The sequence below is a fragment of the Struthio camelus genome, chromosome 1 (assembly GCF_040807025.1).
Source record: "Struthio camelus isolate bStrCam1 chromosome 1, bStrCam1.hap1, whole genome shotgun sequence".
In the NCBI taxonomy this organism is placed as follows: Eukaryota; Metazoa; Chordata; class Aves; order Struthioniformes; family Struthionidae; genus Struthio; species Struthio camelus.
In genome coordinates, this window is record NC_090942.1 from 70,217,665 (window position 1) to 70,234,714 (window position 17,050).

Here is a 17,050-nt window from a genome sequence, read left to right on the forward strand (position 1 = left end):
CAATGCATTGCAGCAGCAACAGCAGGCATAGGAGATGCTTTGCTCAAACCAGACAAAGACAAATGAAAGCCACCTGAGGCTGGATTTTAGATAAGTGCCCAAGGAGAGCAGGTTCATAAGTGCCTTCGAACCAAATGCATAGGTGAGAAGGAAAGATGGTAATACACAAAGATTTTCTGAGAGAGGCTTTTCCCTTATAACGAAGCATTTATTCTAGCTCTGGAAATGGGTGGCCTTTGCTCCCTACTGTGTACGTGTTTGGGGATTCACAAGAGTGGTAGTTCCTCTCTTCTGCCCCTTGAATGTGAATCAGCTTTGATGTAGAGAGACTACATCTAAAACTTGAGAGTTTAGCTTTCTGTTCTTAGGCACTTCAGTTGCTGGCCTGTCAAGGCTACAAGCAAAACTGTTAATTTTTGCTGAACCCAGTTGTGGACTTTTTAGTGTGGTCCTTTAGCACTAAAAGCCAAGCTGAGTTTTTTAACGAATCTCCCAGAGGCTCAAGCAACACTAAAGTAGTGGTGATTTCACCACTAGCACACTGAACTGGAGCTGGCATTGTGGAAATTAAAAACTCTATTATTAGTTCAGTCCCCAAATACATCTTCATTTTAAACCTGTATCAGGGAAAAGGAGCATCTAATTGAGGACCAGTACCCTTTTTTGTTTTCTCAATCACAGGCTGTGACTGTGGTTAGAAGTGCAGCTAATAAAGCAAGGATATGTTCATAGGAAGAATTACACCAAATCCTTCAGGAAAGAACTTTCAAATTAGTCCCTTCAATTGTATTTTCACTCACCCGTCTTACCATCTGTTCTTTATCATTTGATTTATCCAGCTTGAGCAGCAGTGATTCCCTGTGTGCTTCTGGGTGCCAGTGACTAGGACCCAGTTCTGCTCATAACCAAGAAAATGTCATTCAAGAGGAAGTTGTTTCAGAAGTTCTGTATTTTCTGCTATTATAACGTTGGCAAATTTTATTTTCTGGAAATGACGCTAGAGCCATAATGACTCGTCAATTGTTTTTACATCTTTGAAGTGTATATATCTTCCTCTATACTGTTATTATTACATACTCATTACACAATTATTACACAATTATTACGCGTTACAGCATCTAATTCTAATATTGCTATTTCTGGCTTGCCTTGGTGTAAACATGATCAGAACTTTTGGAAAATTATGTTTTGTGCAATAAAAAATAGGAAACAAACATCATTACCCCCTCTCCCGCACACAGATACCTGCATCTGTTATAAATGTATCACTAGGCTCATATTAAAAAAGCTCTCATTGCTGGATATTTTGTGCTTGTAAAAAAGCTTTATGCAGCATTTTTCACATACCAAAGCATTTAGATAGGCTTCCTGCATGAGTTCCTGGATCTCTGGGAACACCTGTACAGAGTAAATGATGGATAATCAAGCATTACAGTCTTAACAGAGCTTCCGAGTGCCGCATGGCTACTGATAAACGCCACATAGCTTCTAACCTCCAAAAGAGCAGAGCTCCAGAGGCTCTCTGCTGTAATTTAGCAGTGGTCCAGCATCATATCATCCTATCTCCAGAGCACTGAATCCCATCTGCTGCAGGGGCTCAGCCTCCTACAACAGCAGTACCTACGATGCTGCAGTTACTTTCTGTGATTAACCCAGTCTGCCAGGTGACTGCAGTATGAAAATATGGTTATAAGCATTCAGTCTAAGGAAACATAATAGACTTGACGTAATGTTCTGTCTTATGTTGAAGGGCATTATTTCTTCCTGTTAGAAGGATATACATTAAAAATTGTACATTTCAATTTTGATTGTAAAGTCTGGCAGCTTGGCCATTTTTTTTACAAAAAGAAATTGACGCAAAACAAAACATCCCTCTGTCAATTAAAATTAATACATTTCTTGGGTGTCTTCATAAAAATTGTCAAAATCACTGCAAAACGCATTTGTTAAAAACAAATATCCTTCCCTTGCTCATCAGTGTGTCGAATAGCAATTAAATCTGTTCATCTCCTTTTCCCCCCTCCTCTCATTTAAGATACACCTGCAGAAGATGATCCCTCTCCTTGTGCTCCCCAGTCTGCACATGGGCGGCAGTGTCAGAATGGCACCGAGTGCAAAGCAGGCTGGGAGGGACCTAAGCACGGCATTACGAACTTTGACAATTTTGCTTTTGCAATGCTGACGGTGTTTCAGTGCATCACCATGGAGGGCTGGACAGATGTACTGTACTGGGTACGTATCCGAAAATGATAAGTTGAAATGCCTGCTCGTGTGCTCCAGCAACGTTGAGACTTTGCTGCTTTAGCTTGATCTTTGTTTTTCTTGGTCTATATAGTCAAAGCATGGTTGCTAGCATGGAACTTTAATTAACTCAGTATTAATGGGTGATATAGGAGGTTTTATCTGGCATAGTTAAATCAAATGTAAATGTTGATTTACCATCAGTATTAAAATGTTGAAAGATTGCACATGGCTTATTGGTTTGAAGATTTGCTATGTACCTTTGTTGACCAGAATGTCATGTAAAGACCCTCTTTGCAGGGGTGAATTATCTCATACATCTCCAGATTACTAATGTAGAAGTATTTGTAAAATGGATAATTGGGTGCTTCACCTGTGGCGTTAAGGTTACAAAGGCACTACACTGATCTACTCACAGCTTTTAAGAAAGGCCTCACAAACCTCTCTTCATGCCAGCGCTACTCTTCATTCTGAATTTTATTCTAATACCAATTCTTGCCCCCTTCCTAACTCTGATACTGATCTAGATCATGGTTTGTATGGTTAGTCCAAACATGACCTTATCTTTATCTAAATGCAGAATTTAAAATGAACTTGTCTTTTACCCTAATTCTGGAAGTTTCAGTATCTTTAGTTTCTATGCAGTAATTCCTACTGTGCTAGGAAGTTCAGTGACAATACAACTATATTATAGGAGGTAAAACCAAATTTAGTCTTCTACTGTAAATCAGACAAAACATTTTCTGGATTCAGCTGTTGCCATCAACTTTGGCAGCGCTATGTTACGGTCCAGGAATTTAATTCAAACACAGCTTTGTCCTGTCTATACAGGACAAACTACACTGGAAGACTGACACGTTATGACACCTGGTTCTCCAAGATGGTAGGAATTCCAGTGTAAATAGCACTTGTGCTACAGTGCATAATGGAATTTAACTCGGGAAGATCTAAAGCACACAAAAGGACACACTGGACTGAAGCAAGCTTACTATGTTAATCAACATCAGTTTCTCTCTTAAACGCAAGCCTGAAGCCACATTCTGCCGACCAGTGGGTTAGAGTTTTCAAGATTTTCCTTTGAAAATTTAGCTTATCTGCAATAAAGTATCTATGTGGAACAGCTAACAGTTGCCTTTTATCCTCTTACATTTTGATTAAAATTGTGGCTCTAGTTTTCTTCTAGAGCTTGAGATAAAGGGCAGAGATCATAACACAAGGAGAGTCTGAGTCTCAGAACACAAAAGTTGACTTTAGTTGAAATGAGAGTATAAATTAATAGAATAAGGAGAACAGAAGTTAAGTTGAAAAAGGAACTGGGCAAAACTGCTCAGCTGTTCAACTCTGGCTATATATAATATAACTATTTTTTTCACATTTCCCTCACATTCCTCCAGTTCTTAGCTCATCTCTCTCTGTGTGATTGAGAGGACTTATGGGTAGTTCAGAGCAAATAGAGAATAAATGATATCAGGAATAAACATGAAGACACCTGTGGCACTGTATACCATTTGTTTACATAAAACCTATCCACAAGTTACCAGAATTTTCTCCAAAGGCACATTTTACAGAAGACGCAGTGAATCCTCACACTTTTGGGTTCATGCATCACTTGCATGATTGGATGTGAATTGTTCAGAACTCAGCTATCAGTTGTCTAATGAGAGAAGCCAAAAGGCATATATACGCTGCTAAATGATTTTCCACCATGACTGCTGCAGATGGTCTCATTTTTTATGGCATCCCTACAGCAGCCTGAATGTTAACAGTTGGCTTTTGTTTGGTATTCAGCCAGCTTTTTCACTAATTTCCTGAACTTTTTTTTTCCTTTAAAGACAGTGTGATGAACTGAGACTTGAAATGAGTACAGATTGACGGTCATTATTTTCAGGGACATTTTAGTTTTATGGCTTTACGGGAAGGCTTGCTTCTTAAAACAAAAGTAGTATTTGTTATCATCAGTTCCCAGTTATTCCTAGATGAAAATAAAACCTAGAGTTAGCAGTGCAGATCCAGTTTTAGTAATGGAGGAGGCAGAAACTGAGTTTATAAAGAAATAAACATACCATCTATGTTTAAAGGTCATGAAATAAAAGGCTGACTCATACTGTAAACACCTGAACACCTGATATGACAGACACACAGTACTAAGCTATCCTAAACAATCCTAAGAGTGCAATTACCTCTCTGGGACTTTTTGCCTCTTCACATTCTATTGGCAAAGTGGCTAGAAGTCAGCAATGATCAATGTTTGCCATACAGTAGGTATCTGAGATGCTATGGGTATTTCCTTCTGCAAAGAAGTCGGTGGTATTTTGGGGGCAAATGTTGACTGGGCAGTTACTACAGCGCACACCTGTGAGAAGCATTGTGGCTATAATATTGATATGTAGAAACCATCTTTAAACACTCATACTGCAATTTCATCCATAGATGTTTGAAACTGTATCTGTTGTGGTTTATAAAGTAAGTTTTGTAGGCCATGCAAAGGGCATTCTAGCTTAAGTTTAGAGTACTTCTAAATAGTAAAGAATTTATAAAGATGCAACATTTCAACTGTAAAGAGTAAGGGAAGAATTGTAGTAACTGGGGTAGGGTATAAATAGATTTTTAAAACATGTGTTTGAGCCACTGTTTCTTTAGTGAAGCCTGAGTCATATATAACTCTATTCCCTGACATTTGCCTTTTTCAGCCAAGGAAGAGTGGACTTGTGGTAGACAATTCATTGCAGGTTGTAGCTCCCCAAGAGAGCAGAGATAGGAAGCTATCCTCTTCTCAAGTAGGTAGCACTTTAAAAGATCTCCTGCATCCGCAGTGAGGCATGCAAATTAAATTTACTCTATTAGTAAATATATCTTCACAGTTAATTAAATTAGAAATTCAGATTTAAAGATCCCCTCTCTCCAATTTTATCCTCAGATTGAGAGTTCATTTTCCATTTTAACCTGAAAGGAAAGTACAGATCAAAGAAAGATATAAGAAAGAGTTGTCTGCAAATCAGACAATTCTGTGGCTGAAAATTTTAGGTCATGATTTTCCAAAGTAATTCCTTACACTTAATGATGTAAACTAATGGACTGATTACTAAAAGTGCTGAACATTCAAAATTCCAAGCAGGTTCTTAGCTCTTCTGAAAAACAAGGTAGATACCAAGGTTTGAATCTGGTACTTCTGAGGTCAATGGCAAAATTCCTATTTTTGTCAAAATGTCAGGATCTCACCTTCTACCTTGTAAAATCTTACTCATACTGTCTGGGTGTCCACATGCAGTCATGTGCACCACACAAGGATTTACAAATGCCTGTTCAGGGCCTTGGTGTTTGTTGTGATAACCTTCAAAAGATCTGCCTGTGGATATAAGGAGCTTTCTTTGCTCTCTCCTTAAATCTGAAAATAAGAGCCTGACCTAAAACTTAGCAGAACAACAGATAAGGCTCTGGGCTGATTTACTTGGCTGGAAATGCTTAGCCAGTGGAGCAGTTCCCTTGGTTTGAATTTTTTTTATAAGTGCTTTTCAATTATTCCCTCCTCTTTCCTAAAAAATAGCTTCTGAGAGGTACCTAGATCTCTGAGTTTCTCTCGGTGGGAATGGAGGGAGCTTATCACATTTCAGCGTGATGTCCTGAAAAGTAAACTAGTAATTTCATAAAACCTGTGTCTATCTTTTGCCACACTTTGCAAGGTCAGACCTGCATGTTCATAATTTAGAAAGCTATATGACCTTCCACAGTGTCCTAATCCTAGACTGCTAATCTACTTAATTAGCTTTTCAGATTTTACCTTCAGGTTCCTGCATCCTCCTTCATGTTTCCCATCATACCTCCTTCAGCTTTTCACCTCTTAAGTGAAGTTTGTCTCCTCAGTCATGGAGTATTATTTCCCTGCCTGTGATCCACATGCTCACAAAAAGATAACAGGGACAGGAAAGCAATAAACTTTTATTCTCTAGAAGGACTTGATATCAAACAGATCAATACACTTCCCAGGCTCCTCTCTCACTCAACAGATAAGATTTGTGAAAAGATGAGCTTCTTTTGAAACATGAAAGAAAAATGCTGGGAAAAAAGAGTTTGATGCTGCTATAGTGGCAGAGAAGATAATTGCTTGCAATGAGCCAAATTTTGTATGCAAAATAACTGCATTGGACAGGATGAAAATCAGTGCAGAGCAACCTTGTTGACTCTGCTGAAGGGAGCATTAAGCGTTTATAGGAGCACGTCTCCTAAACTGCCTCGGTCTTAAAAGGTTTACTTTGTCCTACTAAAACTGCCAGGTGGCTTTGTCTCAAATGCAGGCAGATCATAGAATTGTTGGAGTTGACAGGCACCTTTACCGATCATAATGTTTCCTGTGCATTGTAGCAAGATTGAGCTCACTATTCTCAAGCCTCTTCTTAATGCATGATGGACTAGCATTAGCAGCTTGTTCCCTTGTGCAGACACCTAGGCCCATTTCCAAAGACCCCTTAGTCTTGGGAACTTTCAGCAGCAGATGCAGATACAAATTGGGTCATTTTGTATTTTGTAATCAACCTCTATTGCAGTCCATTATTTCCTATTGTCTTTTTGACTAATGAGGAAAATTAATCCTTGTGCAGTTTGTAACATCCTGTTTGAGTATTTGTAGGCATTTAGTGTCTCCCTTTAATCTTTTTCTAATCTGAGCAGATCCATTTCTTTCAACCTTTCCTAATGGGGCTTCTTTTTAATTATTTTTAATCAGTTCGTTGTTGTCCTTTAGAGGAAGTTTCACTTCTGAGTTAAATTCAGTCTGGACATCTGGACAATGCCCTGTCTCTCGAATGGACTTTCATCTTCATGCGAATTCTGCTCTCTGCAGCTGAAGCCCTGTGACACTGCACACAAAACTGCCCACTGCAGCCTCTGTTCTAAGGGTGCAGTTTCTCCACCCTCCTGCATCTAAGAGATGATATACATAAATGCAAACAGAGCAAGGAGCAAGTGCAAAATGCCATCAGATGTTGTTGCACTGGAGTATTTATACTGCCAAGTAACAGAGAACCTGGCCCTGGGATGCTCAACAGCTAGGCCATTGCAGCTTGAATTATAGATCAAGTAGAATTACTTGATGATTATTAATAATGAGCAGCCTTAAGCCTGCCATAGTTACAGGAGTACTGGCTTTGTCCCAAGTCATTTGGACAATGCTTCAGCATACTTAGTTGAGTCTCTCAAAATAACATGGTAGTGCAGTGCTTCTAGGGACAGTTTACCTCAGGGCTCTGATTGTAAACTAAAGAGGGTGTTGTTACTATAGATGGACTAAAGCTATCTCTGGATCAGATCCAGGGCACTAACCTGTCTCTGGAAGAGATGCCTAACCTGGCACACAATAGGTTGACTCCCCCAAATTTAACTGAACAATCCTTGGTAGGCTCGCCCAGCTTCTAGGAGGGAAAAGATATTAGTAATATAAGACAGCACACTAGAGCCATAACCAAGATAGTGTAATGAGGTTGAATCAGTGGAAACATTCAGAAGGAGCACATCCCCAAGGACAGCATAGAGTAGCATATACTAAATGCAGCAGGTTAGACAGGCTGACCTGAAAGATTAATTCCCATCTCTGAGTCTGAGAAATCATACTTCCAAGATTCACCAACTGAACTTGAAACTGGGGCTCACAGTCACCCTTACAATTCCCATCATGAAATCAAACCGGGGTACAAACAAGACAACAGATATAATTTACTTTGCTAACAACCTTGACATGTCTTGTGAGCTTTTCTCATCCCTCCACAGCCTGTTGCAGCCAATGAGGAAGATGTTATGAGGAATACAGTGATATTGCTGCAAAGTAGAAGATGTTAAATGCAGAGCTGCAACCCCCAATTTTCACCAGCTGTGTTTTTCTTTCTAACCCTTTATTCTTGCAGCACTTGGGCTTGAATTAGTAAGGCTTTCCACACAAGAGAATTATCTAATTCTAAGAATATATCTGTCTACATGTTTCCATGGTGTTTATCCCCCCCCGAGCTCCCCCTTAAAAATGCTGAGCTTTTATTGTTGTGGGGCTGAGGATTTTTAATCATCTTTTTGGCAGGGTTTGGCATGGATGTGAAAAAATAAGAATAAGCACGCAAGTATGAGCAACCCATCTCTGTGATTGCAGAGGTTATATCATCTCCATCTGCTGTAACAGTGGTGGGTAAGGGGAGAGAGCCCACAGTTCAGGGCACTGAAGGGCCGCAACATCATTGCGTTGGAAAAGCAGTGGCCACACTTAATTTGCATAAATGCTGATCTGAATTTGATTTTTTCCATGAACAACTGCACATGCAACTGTCACAGTTGCCTATACTAAAAGTGAGTAACAGCAATGACTTGCTGTTTTCCAGCTGGCACAAAAAAATGCTGCCAAACATTTTTGGCTTTTAATGCAAAATGGGCATGTACTATGTGACATGAAGGCTTCATGAGCCCTTCAGGCCTCAACTTTGGGCCTCTCAGCCCTCCTCCTCTGTATGAGAAGAAGCTCTCCATTAAAAATGAGCTCCTTCATGGGATGTTTATGGGGTGGTGTTAGGGGAGACCGTCTGCCCAGTGCTCCTGCGTGGGAAGGACCTCTTTAACAGCCCTGTCTTTCTGTTGCCCTTTCTCTATTCTTTCGTCTTTTGTTCTTCCTTAGGCTCTTTCCTAATTGCTGCTGTCTAATCACCACAGAGACTTTTCTTATCTTTCATCTTTTATCCTAGAGCTATAAAATTAAGAGCTGAGCTACTGGGACACTTCTAAGTGATTTCAGTTTTGAGTGCCTCTGTTTCTGGGTTCATTTCTCTGGCCCTACTACTTTGGTCGTATTTTTCAATGATCACTGGTAATAATTGCCTTCTGAAACAATCATATTCAGAGGTGTTAAGTTTGGGTCCAGATCTACTAGTTAGATACACAAACACTGGACTTTGGCTCATGATATAGTCCTTGGGAAAGAAAAAGGCTAGGGAATATGTACAAGGTCAGAACAGAAGTGGTAGCTCTACAACTGACTTTAAGCCTGATTTATAAGCCTCATATTTGAGTTTAATTTTGTTTGACCATCTCATTTTCAAGACACAGGACCAAACAGTTCATTCCTCATTAGCCTTACTGTGAGTAGTAATTCTTCCCTACCTGCACAGAGAATTGGTCCACTGAGATTGGCTTCTGCATTTCTGCATTGGTTTCAGAGGGATTTCTATCTGAGCAGGACTTGCAGGCCCTCTCACAGGGGGTCATACCTTCATAAGCTGATAGTTTACCTCCTCCCATGGTCTCCTCTAGAAATGTCTCCTTCTCTCTTAGGCTTCTAACTCCAGTCCTCTGAACTGCACGCAAATCAGAGGCTAAAAATGACTGTTGGCACGTTTTCCTAAAGATACATAGTGACCAGAAGTAGACAGTGAAGGATTCAGGACTCAGACAGAGGAATTAGTTGCTACAGAACAGCCACACTGTGGATGTTTAAAGCATATTTACAAGAAATCAGTCCTCGATGAAATGCTGATGTTGCATGCTTGCTGTTGCTGAAAGCATAAGAAAAGGATCAGCCTTGGGGTCAGCCTTGTATGCTGATAGGCAGTTGCACTGCATTCAGGCACTTTGGCAGTAATTTATTCAGTGAACCTCTAGTGTTTGTACAGTATCTGTGAGTGGTTAGTGCGCCTATCAGATGAAGGTTTATTATCTGTGCAATGAGGTCTAAATATCATACATTTTATTGGTGAGTTTTGGGTGTGATTTCACAGCTGAAAGCTGGATTCATCATCTAAAACGTAGAATGGATTTCTAGGAATATCGTAGATTGGGGAACTGTCTACAAAGGAAACTGGGATATACAGATCAAGTGCAAAATAAAAGATTTGGCAGTCAGGCCTCCACTTTGTAAAGAAGGTAGTGATTATCTACAGCTTGCAGTACTGTTTTTCATTATTTTTAAGAACTTAAATGACTATGTAAATCAAAGAACAGTATATACTTTTATATTCCTGTGCATGCAGCAATCAGTGCTGTTCTGATGTACTCGTGGTAGAATTTGCTATCAGTCTGCACTGAGAAAAATAGAAGCAGTTACAAAACAGCAATACAGTAAAACAGGCAGAAAATCCTTTCTAGATAGTCAGGCACACAAACGTAAATACAAAATAAACAGAGGCAGGAAGGGAAAGCCAAGAATTCTAAGACGAGATGAAATCTTTACATTTGGAAACCCACCATCCTAGGGGATATTTTCATGCTTGAAATCAGCACTTTATTCTTTTGGAGTGAATTTCCAAAGCTTTTAAAACATGAAAAGGTTTTTAAACAACTAAGCAACAGTAAAAGATGGAAGTGCTGCAGTAGCTATAATGAAAGAACTACCAGCCCTGTAGCTAAATAGCCTTTGGGCTTTTGGATGACTTTTTTCAAAGATCAACTTTTCCTTTTAAAGGGGAAAGAAATATATTTACACACTTATGTAGGAACAAGGCAACTCACATAAAGCTCTGTGACTTTTGTCTCTGGAGGCCTGAATTCAAATCCGAAGTCACACAAGTCAAAGTAATTTTTGGAGGTCACTATAGGGCATTTCTGAAACTTGTAAATTCACCCCAACAAGCTAGCCCCCTTGCATAATTGGCTGCATGAGAGAATGCAGAGTGTTAATGGGTGCTGTTATCTCTATAGGGACCTAGCTGTGCAGGGAGTTAAAGAACACGAATCTCCTCTAAGTAGGTACGCTGTGCAGGAAGCAAAAAGAGTAGTGCAGTAATAAGGCAGAGATAATATCACTACTGATGTTAGCTTTTGAGAAGGGAAGAAGTAGAGAAAATGGTCTGTCAGCCAACTCTATCAACAGAATGAGCAAGGGCAGAGGCTTGTCATACTAGACTCCAGGTCCTGGAGACCTTCTGCTCAGTCTCAGCCTTGCATCTTTAGGAGCTTTCCCTGGGTCAACATACTGCCTTTTCTTCCCCAGCTGGTCTGTACGTCACAGTCAGCCCCTAATGCAGAAATAGTGTGACCAAAGCCATCATTAAAAAAAATTTTTTGAGGGAATAGTTTTGGGGGAATTAGTAACATCCTCAATGTGCAGCGGTTCCAGAAGTCTCTAGAATATGAGTCCCATGGCAATAAATGAATATCAGGATTTCCCTTTTGTTTAACATAAGCAAAAAAAAAAGTTAAATCCAAAATGCATCCATGCAAATATATGGCTGACATATTCCTACATAGAAGGAATTTTTGCATTTGTAAATTGGAAGTTTGCATAGGTGTTTTTGAAAGTTGGGTACCAAAGAATTATTTCTAAGCTGCTATCACTGGTAGAGCATATTATATTTTGTATTTTTTACATTGTAGAGTACTGGAAATTAAGCAGGACTCTTCCCAGGGGCAGATGCAACCTCTCCATATGGTTAGGGGAGCTGATGTCCCCTTCCATCCTGCTGGGACACAGGCTTTCTGGTGCAGATGGAGCATATTCTCTGAATCCCAGACATGGCAGTGGCAGACATGCTGGGCTCTCCTGCATCTTGCAGGATTAGGCTGCCTCATCCAAAGGGCCCTGAATTGCTTCCACAGGGCTACAACAGTTTTGAGTCAGAAGAGGAAAATACTCTGAAATCAGAGGGTCATTTCATTCAACCTCCTCCTTTGTTCCAGAAGCGCTACAATCAGCTCATAGTTTGACTCTTTTTAAATATGTTTCATTCATCTCTCTCATTCATAGAACCAGTGTTTTCCTAAAGGATTTCAGGGTGTTCTGTAGACTGAAAGATGTTTTGATCTTTCACTGATGTAGGTTCAATTCACAGCCTTCCATAAAGTTAGTCTAGAATTAACACTTGGGCAAAGCAGATCTGAATTTGTTATCCAAGGGCAGGAACCCAGGACTGCAAAGGCAGTTATTAGGATAAGAATGCCATGCATCTGTCTGAATTTTCCATGCAGTGCTATAGGTTTAATGGGGAATAATTCATCCACTTGAAACCGAAGGGGAGAACTGAAATGAACTATCTACAGCACTAATGTTGACAGCCATACAGTTGTGAAAAGTCCTTCTCAGGCTTACATTTCTGAAACTGAATCAATTCTGGCTTATTTTGTTTCTGCCATCTCAGGACATCTGGACCAAGTGACCACACTTGATTTTTTTCTAAATACTGCTTTTGCAAAAATAATTTTTTTCTCTTTAAATGGATATAATTTTTCTTCCCGAGCTAACTATGGACAAAAGTAACCGTGAGCAATCAGTTATGATACCAATATTTCTTTCTTGACTCCGAGTGGAAAACATGGTCTGATTGATCTTAAATTACATTGTTCCATGGTAAACTGAATTGAAATACATTTAGAAATATTTTTTTTCTCTTCTACCTATTAAACCTGCAGAGAGAAGGTGAGCTAGCAAAACTGAAGCCCAGAAATTAGCTGCCTTTGATGTAAGGAATTCTAGCTGTGTAACTAATATTTTCAGTGGGAAATCCCAGAATCCCTTTATTGCCAAACATGCTGCAGAGGTACACAGCTAGCCCCCTCCAGTTTTCACAGAAGAAGGTTAATACAACAGTCCCACAAAAAAGCAAAGAGTACAGGAGGGAGGAGCGGAAGATGTAAATGGTACCTTCCTGATTACTTCTGTTTTCCCTCCCTTAATATAGCTGACTATAGGATTTCCTGGTGGTACTTTCACTCACAAAGTGAATATGCAGAGGTTATCTTAGCAAAACGTACTTTTCAGATAGCTGATTTGCCTTGGTAATCCATTTCCCTTTGGAGCTTTACGGGAGCTAATAAATCTTGTAACTTTGTGAAAACAAAACCCATTAACACTGCAGTTTTCTCTTAAGTCAACAGAGAGCCTAACTTTTGAGTTCTCTATTTTAAAAAGAAAAGTACTAAGTTAGCTGCTAGTAGCCTTTATCATCAATAGAAGTTGTATAATAAACTTAGATGACGTCCATTTAAAATCACAGGTTTAATTAAGACAAGGAGTAAACACACCCAAACTAATATTCCCCCTACCTCTCCTACAAGCACAAACCGACACACCATCAAAGTACAGAATCAGTGAGTGTTTTCAGCATAAATGGATTACAGTGGAAGAACAGTCCAAGTCAGTCATTATGTGCCATGGACATTTGGACATGCTAGTATCTGGATGCAAATTTTAGTTTTCTTCCTGCTCTCAAACCCAAATTCCTAAAGTGACATGCACAAAGACCTTGCAATTCCCTTAGTAGTTCAGTCTTTTAAAGAATAGCTAATTGAAAAAAAAAAAAAAGTGCACCCAAACAAAAAATAGATTAAATATGAATATAGAAACTGACAAAAGAATGAAATAATATTGTGGAGTCCAATGGTTATACACTAGAGACTGAAAAGTACAGTGGAAGGGTTGAGTGTCAGCATACAGTATCAGTAACCTGGGACTACATGGCTGAAAATTGGTGTTCTTTAATGTTTCTTAAACTTCATAAAGCTTTACCCAGTTGAGAAAACGGACATATTCCTGAGAAGGTGAGGCCAATATTTAATGGTTGATAAAAACATAACTCAGTGCTATTGTAAAGAAATAGGCTTGGCAAATTCTACTGGTAGCAATTCACTTCTTGCATACTGTATACAACAAAAACAAATACAATTTGTTTCATATCTTTTATGTGTTCCTCATCAGAGGGAGTTCATACAACAGCAAATGCCATTGTAGTGTGATTATGTAATTTCAGAGAAGCTCAAACGTGTTGTACATATTTACAGTTTATCTGCCATCAAGCAGCTGACACTGCTTCTAGATCTTCAGTCTAGCCTTGTTCTTGCACGGGTTGCAGCGGCCTGTTAGGGCCTTTCTGCAAGACTTCTGCTTCACACAGTCTCTCTGAGAAGTGGGAAGCTGTCAAGGTATACCTTTTGCAGGAGTGTGTGCTCTCTTGACTCTGAGATTGAGCCCAACAGGCTCAGTGCTTTCAGTTATCTTCTCCATAGTGGTGTGTGGGAAGCTTGGTCAGCTCTGGACAGAGACTGCATCCTCTTATGAAGGAAGTCAAATAGCCTAGCAATGAATTATAGCTAGACTGAAAGGGTTTTTAAAATAAACCAGGAATTATGATTCACCTGGATCAAAGTAGACAGCAGCCTTTGGGTAGGGACAAGTAGAGCAGATTCAACATAGCCTTTGTTAGCAGGGGTTAAGAAGCAGTCTCAGCAGGCTACATCTTTTCAGATCTATCTTCCCCCCTTCTTCTGGGCTCATCATCTCTTGCTGCAGTTTCTTTCACTCTTTCCCAAGGGTTCTCTACTGCAAATTAATCTCTTCCCTTGAGGTTTCTGTTGTCCTCATCAAGGTAGTTCTTTCTCAGCTAAAGTCTCCAGTTGCCTCCTGCAGGGAGTTCTGTACAAATTGCCAAAACTTCCAGCTCAGGATGGAATTTTAATTTGCTCTTTTCATCGCTACACAACACACAGAACAATTGAGAAATGAAGGTAGCCACAAGAAACTTGGAATACTACATGTTATTTTTCCCACTGCCCACATATGATTCTTGCCTACGTTGTTTCCTTTGAACATACCATATATCAGAATAACCTAACTGAAGTATTTCCTGTCTTGGTTCCTGATCCTTGTGTACTTGTCTGCATCCAGCTCTGTCTTGTCTTTGTGCTGAAGACACTCTGAAAACAGTCTCTATATGCACATGTAGGATTATTTGTAAAATTCCATAATTCAGGTACCACAGTAAGAAGAGCCTTAAAAATAAGTGCTTGATGACAATAGCTGAGCTTAAAATTTGACTTCTCCTTCCTTGCTTCCAGATAAAACAAACGTGAGTGTCAAAGCAAATATTTTTAACAGGAGCAACTGATCAAGTGGTCATTGGGTCAGAGTGAGGCTGGGGTGAGCTCTCCAGTCTCTCCTTTGTATTCTTTTGATGCTGTCATCTACAAAACGCAGAGTATTTCAGAACAGTCATAAGGAGCAATTGTGGCTTAGAGCGCTGTGAAGACTATTGGGATGTTGATTTTTAGAAAGAAATTTCTATCCAGAAGAGAAACAAAGGCATCTGGAGTCCTTTTACTTATATTTTATCCATTCAGAAGCAATTTTATTGTTGTTCCCAAGTCCATAAAAGTAAGCTGAGCTTCTTTTAATTTTTATATTTTTGCTTATTAGAGGGTTTGAGTTTTTTATTTCTCCACCCCCCCCTTCTCTATCCTTTTGCTGTGAGTCAGCTTTGAGACCTTCAATTCCTGTTCCTTATCACCCGTCTTACAGATTCAGGAAGGCTAAAAGAGTATTTCAGGTTGACAAGAAGAATGATAATGCTTCTCATGCTGCACTAGAACGTCTAGACTAAAATGCTTAAAGCCTTTTGTTATGAACCAATGATTTCGTCATCTCTTAGTCACTATGTACACAAAGCTTTTCATTTTATAGTGTTCTTTTTCACAGGGAATTTCAGAAAACAAGCTCCTTATCATATTTTTTCCCAGTCATGCACCCCACCCTATTCAAGCAAAGCACTTAAGCATATACGTTCTTTTCTGCTGGTAACAATATAATTGACCATTGACTTCAATGGAATTACTCAAATGCCTTAAGTTATGCACATACATAAATATTGGATTAAAAACCAACCAAGCAAAGACAGCTAATTAGATTTTAAATATTGAGCTATCTGAAAGGTGGACTCTTCATCCCTAGGACAATGATGCAGTAAGTCTAAATCTAGCGTTAGGGGCATGTGACGGGAATTAGAAAATACGATCCTTTACTTGCTTCTTATGTGAACAGTTAAGTCAGATGGATGTATGCTGTGTAAAGACTTACTTGAGATGTTTCTGGAGACTGGCCACAGAATTCTTAAGCGAAAGTGTACTCTTTTCATGTCTTTATAGACATGATATGCAGCAGCCTCACAGCATTTAGGCTGCAAATGCACCTGGGGATTTAGGATCTGTGGGATTTTGGTGCTAAAGAAGCAATCCCATGCTTTGTCTCACAGGTTAGACAAAATTCTTACAGATTCTGACATATACAGAAATTCAGTTTTAGTACTGTGTCCCTTTTTATTCCCTCAGAAAAATCTTCCTGAGGTTTCTTTTTAGGATTTATAGTTTTGTGAAAAAGCTAGAAATTGTGAACAACAGTAAGCAATTTCTTTGTAAAAAGTAAGGTTAAGAGTAGTGTGTCTCACAGTATATTGCAAAATGCATAATTAATATATTTATTGAATGTATTCAATGAAAAAAAGAATATAACATAAGCAGTACTGTTAGAGGTCAGGAAAAATAGTGTGCAGACTTCATCACCAGAGCTAACCAGCAACGATAAATTTTACAAATTCAGAGGTTGATTTATTTGTGTCACAGTCTGTGTAGTCACAGTCCAGGTAACTACGAGCTGTAAAAGAGCATGACCGCTAAAGAGCCTGTTATTGGATGTCTTGGACTTCTAAGGACAAGAAAAATTGTTGATAGGAAGGAGTGAAGGCTTCACGTCATGAGCCCTCCATCTACTCTGACTACTAGCAAGAGCTTTTAAGGTAAAGATAGCAAGTATTTCAGAGCCAAGGTGTTTCTAAGCCAGAATCAGCTCTAGTGTTGACAGATTAGCCAGAAAAGAGTAATCTATTGAACAAATTATTTTTTATTTGCAAGGCAGCCTCAAAAGCACTCCATCACCAATTACAATTGTTAGCTGGATATTGTTAGGAACTGCCAGCATTATCCTTATTTACATTTGGGATGAGTATTTTGTTCCTCAGCTATTGCTGCTGCTGTACTATATCTAACATAAGTAAAGGTAGCAAAATGAATCTCTTTTTTTTTGTTT

At 39.2% G+C, this 17,050-nt stretch overlaps 1 protein-coding gene across 8 annotated transcripts in view; it reads left to right on the forward strand.

Moving 5' to 3' along the window:
* CACNA1C (calcium voltage-gated channel subunit alpha1 C) overlaps window positions 1-17,050 on the forward strand; it is a 451,988-nt gene that overhangs the window by 271,285 nt on the left and 163,653 nt on the right. For all 8 annotated transcript variants that reach the window (XM_068947481.1, XM_068947471.1, XM_068947499.1 and 5 more), the window contains exon 7: window positions 2,036-2,232. In XM_068947481.1, the coding sequence (XP_068803582.1) occupies window positions 2,036-2,232 (197 nt within the window). The remainder of the gene's footprint in view (window positions 1-2,035; window positions 2,233-17,050) is intronic.